Source organism: Chelonoidis abingdonii, chromosome 7 (assembly GCF_003597395.2).
Source record: "Chelonoidis abingdonii isolate Lonesome George chromosome 7, CheloAbing_2.0, whole genome shotgun sequence".
NCBI classification, from domain to species: domain Eukaryota; kingdom Metazoa; phylum Chordata; order Testudines; family Testudinidae; genus Chelonoidis; species Chelonoidis abingdonii.
Window position 1 is genome coordinate 111,010,360 of NC_133775.1, and position 14,788 is coordinate 111,025,147.

Below are 14,788 nucleotides of genomic sequence, written 5' to 3' on the forward strand. Positions count from 1 at the left end.
ATCCTCCGCAACCCATCCCGTATCCTCCTGGGGCTCATATTTGGTGTTGTCTCCATTGACTCTTCCCCTCTTCCTGTAGGACTAGCTGCTCTTCTCTTTTTCCTTGCCCTCTCACCTTCAGCGACTACTCCTCTCCTTCCTCAAAATGTCGTCTGAAAAACAAACTCTGCTGCATTTGATTGGCTAGATAGGAGAGAAGAGTGTTGCTCTGAGTTTAAACGGAATGTATCACTTTGAATTAGCAGCTGTTTTTTAAAGACCACTGAAACTTGCGCTTAATTTTGGGTATTGCTCAGCTAATTTCACCGTGAGGGACGGTTCTAAGCAATGACAGAGGAGAATTTCATCGAGAGTTTTGCTTTGCCAGGTTGGAAGGTTTTTCGTTCAAATGAAAGGGCTTGGCTGCTGCATCTTGGAATGCTGCCTTCTTGCTTATTGATAAGCAGTACAAACTCTGGAGTGTGGACATCATACGTTGCATTAGTCTCTCATCTGCGTTCTGCGCTCCAGTATTAGCTGCAGAGTTGTGGAATAGGGTCCTGAGAGCCATTCGCAAGGTCAGGGCTCTTGGTTGCTTTCTGGCACACCCTTGTTAAAATTCTGCCCATAATCCAGAGGTCAGAGTAGGGGTGTTTCCCCTGCCCTCAGTGGGGTCACTCCCTCTTTGGATATGTGAAAGGGCCCCGCCAGAGAACCGCTCATAACAGTATCTCTGACAGCCACATTTTGCCTTTTAGGAGTGAGCCAGGTCTCACCAAGACATGGCCTAGGAGAGGAGGGACACCTCTGCGCCTCCCCCTTCAAATGGCACAACGTGAACAGTACCCAGTGGTCAGGATGTATGTCAGGAGCCAGTTGTCGGCATTTCTTATCACTCTCTGTTGCTGTAATGGCTCCCAGTTGTTCATAGCTGTTCACTTGAGCAAGGCTAGCCACTTTGCTGCCTGCTGCCCTGGCAGTCTCCCCCAGTGCGGTGCTAGAGGAGCTGGCAAACACAGGTGTGCAGGTTGTCCTCCCACTTCTTCCTCGCTGGGCCCTAGTCATGGCAGTGGTGGCCTTTCTGCAGTAGTTTCTGCTGGCCTGGGAACAAGTTTTCTGAGGCCCTGTACAGCTCATTGTGCGCTGTTTCCTGCAGCTTTCACTTGCTTGTGAGTGCTGTGTGTTCTAGCACACCAGTTTCAGAGCAGGTCTCCTAGCAGCCATGGTGTGAGCATGCTCTCAGCTGGCCTGAGACACTTGAGAGTATCAAGGGTGACAAGGAGATCTGTAATTCAGAATGCCCTGGACTGTGAGTGGGTGTCCAAATGGCTTGCCGGCAGGGTAGCCCTCACTCGGGTGCACAGTGTGGAGAGACTGACGCACCTGAAGGTCCAGTACAGCAAAGTGTGGAAGAATAACAGCTGCTCTGGGGCACAGGAAACCTGCCCCTTTCATGCTGAACAAGACCGTATTTTCTGCACTTGCTTGCCGGTGAAACCTGACACACTGTTGGGCAGCGCCAGGCAGGGTGGGTGACAGCGCTGGCAAGGGCAAGTCCAGGATATGGCTCAGGCTCAGGCCATGCCTGTGAACGTGCCAGGCTCTCCAGGACTCTTCAGCGAATCGAAGGCTGCAGAGACAGCGGCAGAAGGTTCAGGAAGAGGGGCCTGCCCTTTGTACGAGGTACGTGGCGGTTCTTACATGGCGGTTCTTACCTTTGCTGACCAGGGCTGGTTTGGCAGACTCAGGGCCGGGGGAGGGCGGCAATGAGTCAGGTTCTTCTGAGAAATTTTCAGTTGCAAACTCATGAGGAGCAGAAGTCTCCCTTCCACTGTGCATATAGCGACTTCCTCCTCCACCCCGTGCCCAGATGGCTCCACTCCAGCAGGTTCAGCCACCCCTTCTACATTTGACTGCGTGGAGCATTGTTCAGGCCCTCAGTGTACAGTGACTGGCTTAGCCATGCATGTGCCTGGACTCAAAAGGGCAGCCAAGCAGGATGGGTTTTTCAGTCAAACCCTGAAATACAGGAGATGTCCTGGCAGGAGCATTCTACTGCAGTAAACCGCCCTTGGGGCAGCATGGCCCCACACACAGGCTACATTGTCTCTGTTGACCCCACAAGAAAGCAGTGCACTATTATTGATCTGCTCTGGTCTATCTGCACAACTATTTCGTTCTGCTTTCCACTGAAAGCATGAAACGCAGGCATAAGCATTATTGATAGCAAACTGCTCGAGGTCAACCATGAGCAACAGGTTTGGAATGGTGGCCCTGTCTAAAGCCCGTAGTGCCCCTCTGCAAGCATGGGGCAGCAGTCTCCAGATTTCAGAGCAATCTCTGGTGATCTTTGCCCTGCTAGATGACTGGCCTTACTAATCAGATCAGGAGTAATACTAATGTCCAGATCCCTCAGGGAAGTGCATGGTGCCTCTCCAGCGCCTTCAGCGTGTCCTCATGTGTTGTCTAGGAGAATGACCCAAGTCCTTGCCCTCACTTCCTCAGATAGGTCCTGAGAGTGGCACTGGAATCCCAAGGTGAGCAGGAACCGGAACTATTGCATTCCTTGGTATTCCAAGGGTTTCCAGTGTCAGTAAACCTATTAACCCTCTTCTTCTTCGTTACAGGGACCACTGCTGCATCACTGAGCAGGAGAGGGATCGGACGTCTGAGAACGTTAGGGAACTGAACGCCTCACCAGTCCTTGGGGGAAATGGAGAACAAAAGGATCTGTCCCTGGAGCTGCAGGGGGATGTGCAAAGGGGACTCTGCTCATATGTGCAGCTTCCAGGCAGAAGGAGCCAGGTGGGGAGAAGAGGACTCTGACGTAATACGTCCCTCGTGGCAGAGAAAGGAGGAGGCAGGAGCAAGCATTCCAGAGGGAATGAACGCCTGAGAAAGCACATTCAAAGACACAGGCAATTGGCGCCATTATCCCATTAAGAGGCCCCTGCATCAGCTCTGTACATACCACCACCTCGTATAGTGCTGCAGTACAGGATGGTGGCAACTGAGTTTGGTCTGTGCCATACTGGTCTGTTCCTTCCTGTGCATTCCCATGGCATTCTGTCTCTGCCAATGAGCTGGACAGAGCGACTCAGGCTCCCCGGGCCATGCATTCGTACCTCTATCATCCACAGAAGTACCTGGTGTGTAGTATTATGGTTTTGATCTAGTTTGTAATTGCTGCTGGGCTTCCACTTTTGCGTGCTTAATAAACATGATTTGCTCCATTTATCTCTGTCCCATACTTCAGTGTGCTGTTAGTGCATCCCTACTTCCTCCCTGCAAACTCCTGTCAGGTTAAAAATATCTACAGTGACGGTGGCATCTACACAAGGAGAAATGCACTAGCAAAGAGGCATTGATTAGGGTTGCAGATCTCTCATGGTGTTGTTTAAATCAAAAATCACAGAGTAGCCCTGGGAAATGTAGTAAGAACCAAAGGGGTCTGGGGAAATGGTGTGTGACATCACAGGCTGGAAAAGTCAACTCTCTGTAGTTTTTTATATAAAATACGCATTTTTTCAAGTATTCAAGTTCAATCCACTTTATGACAGTGGTTCCCAAACTTTTTAGCATGGTGACCCACCAACTTCATATTGTCTTTTATTGTGCCCCACCCAGGATCCAGATTCCTAGGGGAGTTCCCAACAGGCCAGCATCCTTCCCCTCTGCTGCTGCACGCGCTCCCCCACCCCCTTACCCTCCCGAGGGGACACTGACCACCCCCAACAGCACCCTCTGCCTGTGCACCACAACCCTAATCCTGGCCTGGTGCAGAGGAGAGGGCCCCAGGAAGGGGGTCTGGAAATTGAATCCACCCTGCATTCACCCCCTAGCAACAGCTTCTGTCCCCCGGGACTGGGCTTGGCTTCCCCTTCCAGCCATTGCACTGGTGCAGGGGTTGTAGTCCCTCTCAGGTTTGGCCCACTGGTTCCTCAGTCATGATAACAGAGCAGCAGCTGGGCCAAATTTGAGTGACTGGCACTGCAGCCCTGAATGTCAGTTTGCAGTGCCACTTACTCAGATTTGGCCCTCTGCCCTCATAGAGGGTGGCCAGACCAAACTTGAGCACTGGTGCCAACCCATGCCCCAGGTTGCAGTTCCCACAGCAGGGAACCAGGTTCAGCCTCATGGGACAGGAGCTACTGGTCGCTTCCTGGGGCTCACCCTCCGCTCCACACCAGGTCAGCGACCCAACATTTGGGAAACCTGCTTCCGTAAAGTCACAGACACAAGGAAAAGCCCTAGTCAAACAGAAAAATCACAGTATCTGTGACATTGTTACCACCATGACAAACCTGCAGCCCTAGCAATGGAATTTAACAGCAGGGAATGCTGACATTTGCACACCTCAACATGGTCCGTCCCCTCTGCTTTCTCTGCCCAGGCAAAAGATGTGGCCCCAGCGTCTCAGGTTTTGTTTTCACACCAAATGCAAGTCACTGCTTTGGGTGGCATTGCTTTTCAGTCTAGCTGCAAATGATTGCTGCAAGAATACCTCACCCTTTGCAGAATACAGCAGACAGCTGGGAGGGGACTCATGTTCTTGACTGTCCTGGCATGTCAGCAGCACCTTGCTCTTGCTTTGAGCTTTCCAGATGCACACTGGACCACCACTCTGCCTTCTGAGTGTGCAGATGTACTCAGGGTATGGCTTGGTGAGGCGGGGAGCAGTGGGTATGCAGTGGTTCTGTAACACCTCACTGTCTATGCTGTGGAAAGAGTGTGAGTCTGTCCGCTTCTGAAAAGAGCGGAGTTCTCAAAAATCCTTGTGTGATGCATGTGGCAGGCCATCTTATTGCCTGTCAGAACCAGGTACAGGGCTCCGCTAGGGCTTGGCCACCTTGGAGTGACTGCTTTTCTGGGCTAGATGGGAATGGGCACAGGATAGGCACATGCAATGCACCTGTGCTCCAACAAAGGTCAGTGAGCCCAATTGCTCAGATTCCTCAAGAATCTCAGGCACTTTTGCCATCTTGCTCCCCTGCCCCGCCACACTTGGTGTATTGCCATGCACACCTTCATCTCCACGGCATCCGTGGGACGTTCCCAACCCCAGGCAGTGCCGAGGGGACCTGGCTTCCATAGGAGAATTGGAACTCCTTTCCTTGTGGTCTGCCGCTGCAGGGTGGGGGCCAGCTCCCCATGGAGTTGCAGACAGACTCTCCTTCTCAGACCTGAAGAGTAGCTCTGTGTGAGCGTGAAAGCTGCTCTCTCTCCCCAACAGAGGTTGGGCCAATAAAAGATATCACCTCCCCCACCTTGTCTCTCCTCCCTGGTTTGGAAGTTCTGCAGCTGCTGCTGCTCGTCTCGGACCTTGCAAGGAATTGGTGACTTAGCTCACTGAGGGATGTGCTGGATTCTCATCACTTGAAGTCTTTAAAGCAAGATTAGATTTTTTCTAAAAGATGCTTTAGTGCCACTGGCAGTTGTGGCCTGTGTTAAGCAGGAGATCAAGCTAAATGATCAGAAGGGTCCCTTCTGGCCGTAGAATCCAGCCTTGCATGTGGATGCAGAATAGAACTGCACCCTAAACGAGACGGCTCGGGTGGACTCGCTGCACTGGCGCAGTTCCACTGGATCGGTTACTAGCAAGCTGGTTCTCTAGCATCGCCACAGCCAACCTCCCTAGTTAAAATACTGTCCGTGTGTTCTTGGCACTCTGACACGCAGAATGAAATAATGGTTAATTTGATCATGCTCTGCTCATTTGCATCTCATCCAGTGGAATGTGTACAGAGTGCCTTGAGGAAGCTTTCTGGCCATAGCAACGGCGTCAGGACTGTTCTGGCACAGAACTGCGTGTTTCTGTCGGGTCAGGCTGGGGCAGAGTTAATCCAAAGAGAGAGCCCCATGAAGATGAGTCATGGCAGCAAGCTAGCCAAATTGAATATCTGCGGTTAAAGCACAAACCAAAACTTCCTCCCTCATGAAACCTCAGAGTGGAGCAGTGCGGAGGGCATTTTCCCCAAGGTATTAAGGGTCCTCTGCGAGCAGGATGAGAGTTAGAGGCACTGTTTGCAACCTGCCTGAAAACCTGTATGTGTTTGATAGCCAAACTAACAGTCCAGAGGGTGGGCCAGGGAATACTGACCGTCTGAATTCTGGATTTCGTTTCTAAAGGGGGAGATACCTATCCATGGGAGTGCTGCAAGCCCCAAGGAGCTCAATGAGGATGGGTCTGAGAATGACCATGGAGTGCCTTCATCCAAAAGGATGCAGGGGGAGCGAGGAGGAGGAGCAGCCCTCAAGGAGAACGTTTGTCAGGTACGGAGCTAAGATCTTTGGGTGCACCTTTGCAGCACTGATGGTGATGTTGGGCAACTATGCAGCACACTAATCCCCTGGCTAACAAGGCAACCTTGAACCAGATCTGATTGAGTTAACTAATGTTCTCCAGATCCTTGGTGATGGCCCCTCTTGTCAGGAGCCTTGGCTGTCCAGTTATTCACTTGCACTTGCACTGACTGGACACTTTGCACCTCCCTTATGTGTAGATGCGGCATGACTGTTCTGCAGCGGGCTCCGGGTGCACTGTCCCTGCAGTGGTGGGGTGGGAGCGAGGTGGCTGGGAATGAAGTGGAATCTATTTAAGCCATTGCCTCACAATGGGGTCTCAGGGAGAAGTGGTAGCGGTGGCACTCTGTGAGCTGGCATGAAGGATTTCTGCAGGGGTTTCTCGTGGCAGTCTCAGCCAGCCTGCTAGCTGCATGCCGTGTGTATCTAGCCAGGAGTTTGTCCCAGAAGTAACGCTGTGTTCCCTCCCCACACAGATCTGTGAGAAGCCAGGGGAGTTGTTGCTGTGTGAAGCGCAGTGCTGTGGTGCTTTCCACCTGCGGTGCCTTGGACTCTCAGAAATGCCAAAGGGCAAGTTTATCTGCAATGAGTGTTCGACAGGTATGGCGCCGGGTGGGAGGGCAGGCCGCTTGCTGGGTGCTCGCGTGGGGCTGCTTTGAAGTGTGTCAGTGGCGGAAGGCATGAGACAAATGGTCGGGACCGGAGAGCATGGAGAGGGTTGGGTAGCTGTGCAGTCCAGGCCGGGGGCTCCTAAGGAGTCGGCCAGTCTGGCCGGAGGTGGTAACTCTTTCTTTGAGAGTTCACCTTCCCTTTCGCCGTATGACCGGTGTTCTCTCCTCCAGGCGTCCACACCTGTTTTGTGTGCAAGAGCAGTGGGGAGGACGTGAAGCGGTGCTTGCTCCCCTTGTGTGGGAAGTACTACCATGAAGAGTGTGTGCAGAAGTACCCACCCACAGTCATGCAGAACAAGGGCTTTCGATGCTCACTGCACATCTGTATGACTTGTCATGCCGCTAACCCAGCAAACCTTTCTGCGTCTAAAGGTAAAGAAACCCTTGTGTGCCTGCAGTTACTGGGGCTAGTCAGGAGCCCCTTTCCTGTGTCCAAAGCATCTTTCATTTTGGAGCGGTTTGAGGTGCTCGATGTCTTTCACCCAGTGCCTATTCCTTAATCTTTCATCGTGGGACATTTGCTGTGAGCTGTGTAAATCTGGTCAGCTGGGGAAGGTGCCAAACGGTGAACTTGCTGCTCTCTAGGGGTATGTCTACCCTGCACGCTGAGCCTGGGCTCCGATTCAGGTTTGAATCGAAGACCCTGCTCCATCCACACATACACATCCATCAGTCTGACTCAGGACCTGGGTCCTAGGACCCTCCTAGGGGGTGGGTCAGAGCTCAAGTCCCTCTGAAACTCAGGTGCACTCATTGTCAGTTGGCATTGTGGACTCAGACCTGAGTCAGAAGGTCTGTGTAGTTCAGTACGGACACACTAGCATGGCTGGGAGACCTGGGTCCAGCAGTTGTTGCCACAGGTTTATAGTGCAGTGTGGATGCTCAGGCTGGGGCCAGCTCCCTGCTCTGGATGTGGCAACCTGGCGCCCAGGATGGCAGTGCCATTTGAGTTTGTCTCAGCTGCTCCTCTGGCTTGGTCTGCCCTGCAGAGTTAGGTCAAGGTGAGGCAGCTGATGTCACCTAATTATGTCAGTGTCTGCACCACAAGACAGTTTCTGCTGCAGCAAGTGGCCCCCTATACCGATATCATAACGCCATCTCTGTGAGAATGTCAGTTTCACAGCTGGTAGGCTCCTTGCTGTGAAACTGAGCCAATCACAGCTGTGAGCCGATGCCCACCTGACAGCCGGGGGGAGCCAGCCGGGAGCCGGTGCCATGTTGCAATGCCTGGAGCCTCTGCTGCAGGCTGTGTGCAGGACAGACTTGCTCTCCAGCCCCTCTGCACGGGGCGCAGCACCCACCATTTGGTGCAGGCTGTTTTGTCAGTTAGTTTAAATGCAAAGAAGGAATTATTGAGAAACTGGTGTAATTAGAGGCAAGGTGTCCCTTCACCAAGTGACTCATTTCACCCTTTGTTGTAAGCCTGAATACTGACAAAACTAAGTTCTAGGAGCAAATTATAATTCTCACTTTCCCTCAAGTGTTTACCTGTGTCCAACCGTTTCCACTTCAAGGTCGCTTGATGCGCTGTGTTCGGTGTCCGGTGGCATACCACGCCAATGATTTCTGTCTGGCTGCGGGGACTGTGATCCTTGCCTCCAACAGCATCATCTGCCCCAATCACTTCTCTCCACGGAGGGGCTGCAGAAACCATGAGCACGTCAATGTCAGCTGGTGCTTTGTCTGCTCAGAAGGTGAGACTCTCTCTTCTCTGCCTAGTGCACTGTGAGCACCGTATGGCGGGGTTTGTGCTGGGGTGCCATGGGTAGAGACAGAATGCAGGAACCAGCTACTTAGCAGGATAAAGCTACTGAGGGCAGGCCAGTTTGGGTCCCCCATTCTTGTCCAGTGCCAGGTCAGGGTACTTGTCTTGCTGTCACCAGGCCTCACTGGATTAGGGTTTGTTTGCGTTAGAGATGCTGTTCCATACACTGGACAGCTGTGCTCCCAGGTCTCTGTATCCAGGATGGGGGAAGCTGGAGGGCAGGAAATGAGACGATCATTTTGATGGAAGAACTTTGCCCCTGGAACAGCTTTACAGAAGAGCCTGAGTCTGTTTTCAGATGTGGTTGCACCTAGTCTTCCTGCGAATGCCTCCCTGCAGGAACCCCAGGAGATGAGAGAGAGCCTCAGCTGCATGTGGCCGTTGCTGCCAGGCCTGGGCGAGGTGAAGGGTACAGAGTACAAAGCCTGTAGGCTACTGCTATCCTGTTTTGAGGGACTTCACTGGTGCCTAAGCATTGGCCTGGCCCTCTGCATGGCCTTGTGCTGCTGTTTGGTAGAGATGGAGAGAGCTCAGGTGGCTGGCCAGGTGGAATGAGCTTTGTGTAAGAGCCTGGCCCTCTTCCCGGTGCTTTGATTCTGTCTGGGAGCATAGGGGCCCATGGTTTTGTGATGTGGCTCTCACTGCTGTATTGCCCCTGGATGCAGGGGGCAGCCTTCTGTGCTGTGAGTCTTGCCCAGCTGCTTTTCACCGCGAGTGTCTGAACATCGAGATGCCGGAGGGAAGCTGGTACTGTAACGACTGCAAAGCCGGCAAGAAACCCCATTACAAGGAGGTGGTCTGGGTAAAAGTCGGGCGCTACAGGTGGGTAAACATAAAGGTGGTTGATGTCCATGTTAAAGCCCTTCCTCGTGCAGCACTGACTGTGCTGGAGAGATCTGGAGAGTGCTGGTTTCTACTCGTGTTTATGTAGCTGGGTCTTTTTAATTCCATGTAGGCACCTGACAGTAGAACACGCCATTCCTCCCCACTCTTTTCCTCTTCCCCAAGCCAAGCTTCTGCCCAGCACTGCTGCTTTGTGTGACGTACTGGAAGCTGCAGGAAAGTTCCTTTTCTCCTTCTCAGTGCCCCTAGAGAATGAAAAATCGCTGCTGCCAGCTTTTAGGGGTAGTAGTGTCAAAGCTTTGACCTACTCTTCCTGTCCCTATCCCCTGTGACAGGTGGTGGCCAGCTGAGGTTTGCCATCCTAGAACTATTCCTGTAAATATCCAAAAGATGAAACATGACATTGGCGAGTTTCCTGTGCTGTTTTTTGGGTCCAATGATTACCTCTGGACGCACCAGGCTCGGGTGTTTCCCTATATGGAAGGCGACGTGAGCAGCAAGGACAAGATGGGCAAGGGAGTGGATGGCATTTATAAGAAAGGTAACGCATTTCCTCACACTCTGGGGGGCACTAGCTGTCTGCTTTGAGATTGTTTTGGGCCAGTTCCTCTATGGTCCCACGAAGGGCATCCATGGGGTGGAAAAATGATGGTCTTCCCAGAGTCAAGGTTGAAGCAAGGCTTGCAGAGTACCTCTGATTTGTGCCTCAGACCCATAAGTGATCCCACCCAGAATAGTCAGAGGTCTGAGCTTATGCCAGGGTAACAAGAGACACCCAGCTCCTGAATTCCAATTTATTCTCATTCTGCCACAAACTCTGTGAACTTGGCTGAGCCACTGCACCTCATGTTCACCATCTGTAATGTGAGAATAATTCATATACACACAACACTGTTGTAAAGCAGACTACACCGTACACCTAACACAACTCCTCAAGGACAAAGTACACCACTAACAATCCATACTGCGTTCCTCCAGGCACAGGCACCCACCTTACAGCTACTCTGTGCCCCTTCAGTCTGGCCTCTTCCTAATTCCTGCTTGTGAGTGTTGGGTACAGCCGTGTGTTGTGCTGGAGGAGACCCTCCGATACGAGTAGTGATGGAAGGCAAGCATCTCAGGGGGCAGAGCTGATGCCACCCTCGCCCCCCACCTCCCTCAGTGGGGCTGCTGATTCTTCCAGTTTGGTTCCTGGGAGCTCTCTTCAGTGACCCCTCCAATGGGGTGCTGTTACTCCACCTGGGGAACATCTCTCTTTGGGGCAAGGTAGCAAGTCACTGGAGCATGGCCTGCCCATTCAGAAACGTGCATACAAACAACTGAGCACAAATGTGGCCGTGGAGAATACTCAGGCTACCTGACTTCAACACTAGCACAAGGGGCTTCTTGTAACACAGCATCTGTTTTCTTTCAGCTCTGCAGGAAGCGGCTGTGAGGTTTGAAGAACTGAAGGCACAGAAAGAACTGAGGCAGCTGCAGGAAGACAGGAAGAACGATAAGAAGCCTCCTCCCTACAAACATATCAAGGTGAGGACATCACATCATCACTAGCTGGTGGGAGCTCGAGTGGAGGCCTGGGTCATAAGCACTGAGCTGTTGGTGCAGGATATTTATAGGAGAGTCGCATCTTACGCGGGGGTTAGGTTCTGAAGTCAGCGCATAAGGCGAAAATCACATATAGTCAAATGCTCATTGAGTGGAATGGCGGGCAGAATCGCCCGCACTACAAGTGCAGTATTTAAATTGTTGTTTTTCTCTTTTTTGTTTTGTTTTGCCAAGTGCGTATAGTTAAAATTGCATAAGTTAAATGTGCCTATGATGGAACTCCACTGTACAGGCACACAGAAATGCCTTCGCTGCTTGCAGAGTCCTGCATTGTGGAGCATGCCTTTGAAGGCTGATTAACCACGCCCAGGGAGGATTGACAGGAAGGTTTTCAGCTTCCAGCAGTACATTAGGGCACTTCATCTGTCCTCTCTGCTACCTGAATTCATGTAGCAGCTGTTGTCACTGCTGGACATCAGTGACAGAGATGCTTTGCTTTACTGAGACATCTCGGAACATCTTTATGTAGCTAAAGACCAGTCATATACAGTCCCGGAAATGTCTCTTCCCCTATGTGGGTTTAGCCAGTGGCAAAGGAAAACATCGTTTTGTGCAGTTGGGTCCCACCGCACTGTTTGAGAACCAGTGCGCTAGAGGTGGGTCTAGAGGGATTCGGAGGACAGCTCTAGTTACAGGTGAGTAGCGTACTGGTGTTCATTGCAGAGGAGTGGATTCAGAAGGGATCACAAGTTGGTACAAAGAGCCGCAAAGGGTTTTTTTCAAGAGTGTCTGTTTACTGCCCACCTTTGAGTTCCTTGCCTTTAACCAAGTCAAAGGCCCTGCTTGTGCTACAAACAAGCCAGTCTCTTTTCCATCTGGTGCTGCCCTCTACCTCCTCACAGAGATGTTTTTAAAGAGCTTCCTGGCTTAACTCTTGAGTTTCAGAATGTGCCTTCAGACCCCAGCCTTGTCTGGTCACTCTTGCCTTTACATGGGCAAGATAGTTGGGTAGGGAGTTAACTACTTGTTTGCCAGTGCTCAGGCAGAGTCCCTGCAACCTGTCACAGGTGTGCAGTCTGGGTGGTGAATGGCACAGAACTGTTGGGAAGTAACTTCTTCCAAACCAAGAGGCCCCAAAGAGAAGCGATGTTAAGGCCTGTCACTCGGAAGTGGAGAACGTGTTATTTCACACAGAAGATGCGTAGGGTGTGCCAAAGACTGGCAGTGGCAGCGAGAGTGGTAGAGCTGCACCTCTTGAGTGCAGTCAGAGGCTAGGGGTGAATGAGTTAGAGGGATGCCTACAAGTTCCATATATGCTTAGACCTGTGTGGGCTTCGGTCCTTTGCTAGAACTGATATGCACTGTGGCCTGTATGCTCAGAGGGTGGGGTTAAATGCAGTGTTGATTGTTCCTTGTCATGCTATTGTTTCCTAGCTAGCTAAGGTTGTATGTGTGCATTCCAAGGTAAACAGACCAGTGGGCAAGGTGCAGATCTTCACAGCAGACCTGTCTGAGATACCACGGTGCAACTGCAAACACACAGATGAAAACCCCTGTGGTCTGGACTCAGAGTGCATCAATCGCATGCTACTGTATGAGTGCCATCCCCTGGTCTGTCCGGCTGGGGAGCGCTGTCAGAACCAGTGCTTCTCCAAGAGGCAATACCCAGAGGTAGAAATCTTCCGCACGCTGGCACGAGGCTGGGGCTTGCAAGCCAAAAGGGACATTAAAAAGGTACCCATTATGTGTCTTCATTTTACTCTGTGGTAACACTGAGCCAGTCTTAATAGACATCTTCTTATGGTTTCCATAACTTACATATTGTCTAACCAAAGAGCTCAGATAGAAGAGACATGAATGACTTCAGTTTCCTGATCTGCTTTCATCCAGGTGGCAGGGGTGTTCTAGCTTAGCTGGGGAAGTGCCTTGGGATCTAATAGTCCCCATAGTAGCCTAGAAGATGGTTCAGTCCATCTGCTTATATGGCCCGCAGACACTAAAGTGATGGGCACTAAGACTGGGTTGAGATTTCCCAGACAGGGAGCACTGAGCTTGCATTCTTCTTCGAGTGATTGCTCATATCCATTCCAGTAGGTGTACGCGCTGCGTGTGCACGCTCGTCGGAAGATTTTTACTCTAGCAACTCCAGCAGGCCGGCAGGTCGCCCCCTAGAGTGGCGCCGCCATGGCGGCTAATATATACCCCTGCCGGCCCGTCCGCTCCTCAGTTCCTTCTTGCCTCTGTGTCGGTCGTTGGAACTGTGGAGCGCGGCATAGCTGTCCTCCACGTCCCTAGCTTCTCCTTGTTCGTCGTTTTTCTAGTTCTAGTTCTAGTTATAGCTGTAAAGTATAGAATAGTTGTAGATAATAGTTCTTGTTGTATATAGTTAGCGGGCTTGGGGTTCTAACCCTTCCCCGCGCCGGGCTCATGCCTGGTTCGCCGGGGTTCAAACCGTGCTCGGCCTGCAAGAAGCCGATGCCCACTAGCGATCCCCACGACGCCTGCCTGAAGTGTCTTGGGGAATCGCACATCTCCGAGAAGTGCCGGATTTGTAAGGCCTTCAGACCGAGAACCAAAAAGGAGCGGGATCAGTGCCTAAAGACTCTCCTGATGGAAGCGGTACTTAACCCTTCCTCCTCGGCACCAAGTGCCGCCTCAGCTTCGGCACCGGGCCACTCCGGGCCAGCAAAAACGCCGCAGCACTGACCTTCTCTGGCACCGGGCCTGGGGAAAAGACTGTCAGCGTCCTCCACCCCGGCTAAGCAGGCTCGGACGGAGAGCCCGGCACCGACTCCGGCCGCAGCGGCCGGGCCAGCGATTTCGTTGACTCCGGGCCCGGGAGGTCTGTTGAGTCCGGTTCCTCCCAGCTCCCCGCTAAGATCTGGGGTCGAGCTGGTGGTCCCCTCTACGCCCGAGACATTCTCCTCGGCCAGGGACCTCATTGCGTTGACGGAGCCTGCGCTGCCCCAACCTCCGGCACCGCCGGTGCGGGTTCTTCAATCACAGGGCAAGCCGATGACCATGCGGGCACTGTCCCTGGATTCCCCGGGTCGGCACCGATCACAGTCAAGATCCCGGCACTGCTCCCGGTCCCGAGAGAGGTCTCGCTCTAGATGCTGCTCGCAGTCCCGGCACCATTCTCTGTGGCGGTACCGATCGTACTCGTGGCATAGGTCATCTTCACGCCGGTCCCGATACTCCCGGCACTGCTCCGACTCCAGCCATCGTTACCGGCACCGTGACTCGAGGAGCCGTTCTCACCGTCGGCGATCCAGATCCAGGTCGACCTCCCGGCACCGGGCTGGTGGCAGGTCCCGGTCTCTATCGCGGCACCGCTATGGCTCACAGCACCGATCTCCGGCACTGAGGAGGTCTTCGCCGTCAAGAGTACGGGACCAGTACCACTCTCGTTCGGCGCCTCCGTGGCCCTCTCGCCAGACATCAGTCTCTTCGAGAGCGGACAGCGCATACCTAGACGCTGACAGGCCTGCTGCTCTGTTTTCCGAGACCCAGCAGGAGCATGGACCTCAGCAGTGGGGGTTCTGGACCCCCTGGGCGTACCACCAGGCCCAGGGCCCTCCGCGTTCGTTCGCATCCGAACACAGGGCCCCGGAGGCCACCTCTTCACGTCCTCCTCCGTCCCCTACAGAGGACAGGTCATCTCAGCCTCAGGACCCTGAGC

At 52.8% G+C, this 14,788-nt stretch overlaps 1 protein-coding gene across 4 annotated transcripts in view; it reads left to right on the forward strand.

Moving 5' to 3' along the window:
* The window catches only part of NSD1 (nuclear receptor binding SET domain protein 1), a 124,385-nt gene that overhangs the window by 65,778 nt on the left and 43,819 nt on the right, over positions 1-14,788 (forward strand). For all 4 annotated transcript variants that reach the window (XM_075068221.1, XM_075068220.1, XM_075068222.1 and 1 more), the window contains 8 exons: positions 6,109-6,252; positions 6,759-6,882; positions 7,125-7,325; positions 8,468-8,647; positions 9,384-9,540; positions 9,897-10,102; positions 10,976-11,088; positions 12,571-12,840. In XM_075068221.1, the coding sequence (XP_074924322.1) occupies positions 6,109-6,252; positions 6,759-6,882; positions 7,125-7,325; positions 8,468-8,647; positions 9,384-9,540; positions 9,897-10,102; positions 10,976-11,088; positions 12,571-12,840 (1,395 nt within the window). The remainder of the gene's footprint in view (positions 1-6,108; positions 6,253-6,758; positions 6,883-7,124; positions 7,326-8,467; positions 8,648-9,383; positions 9,541-9,896; positions 10,103-10,975; positions 11,089-12,570; positions 12,841-14,788) is intronic.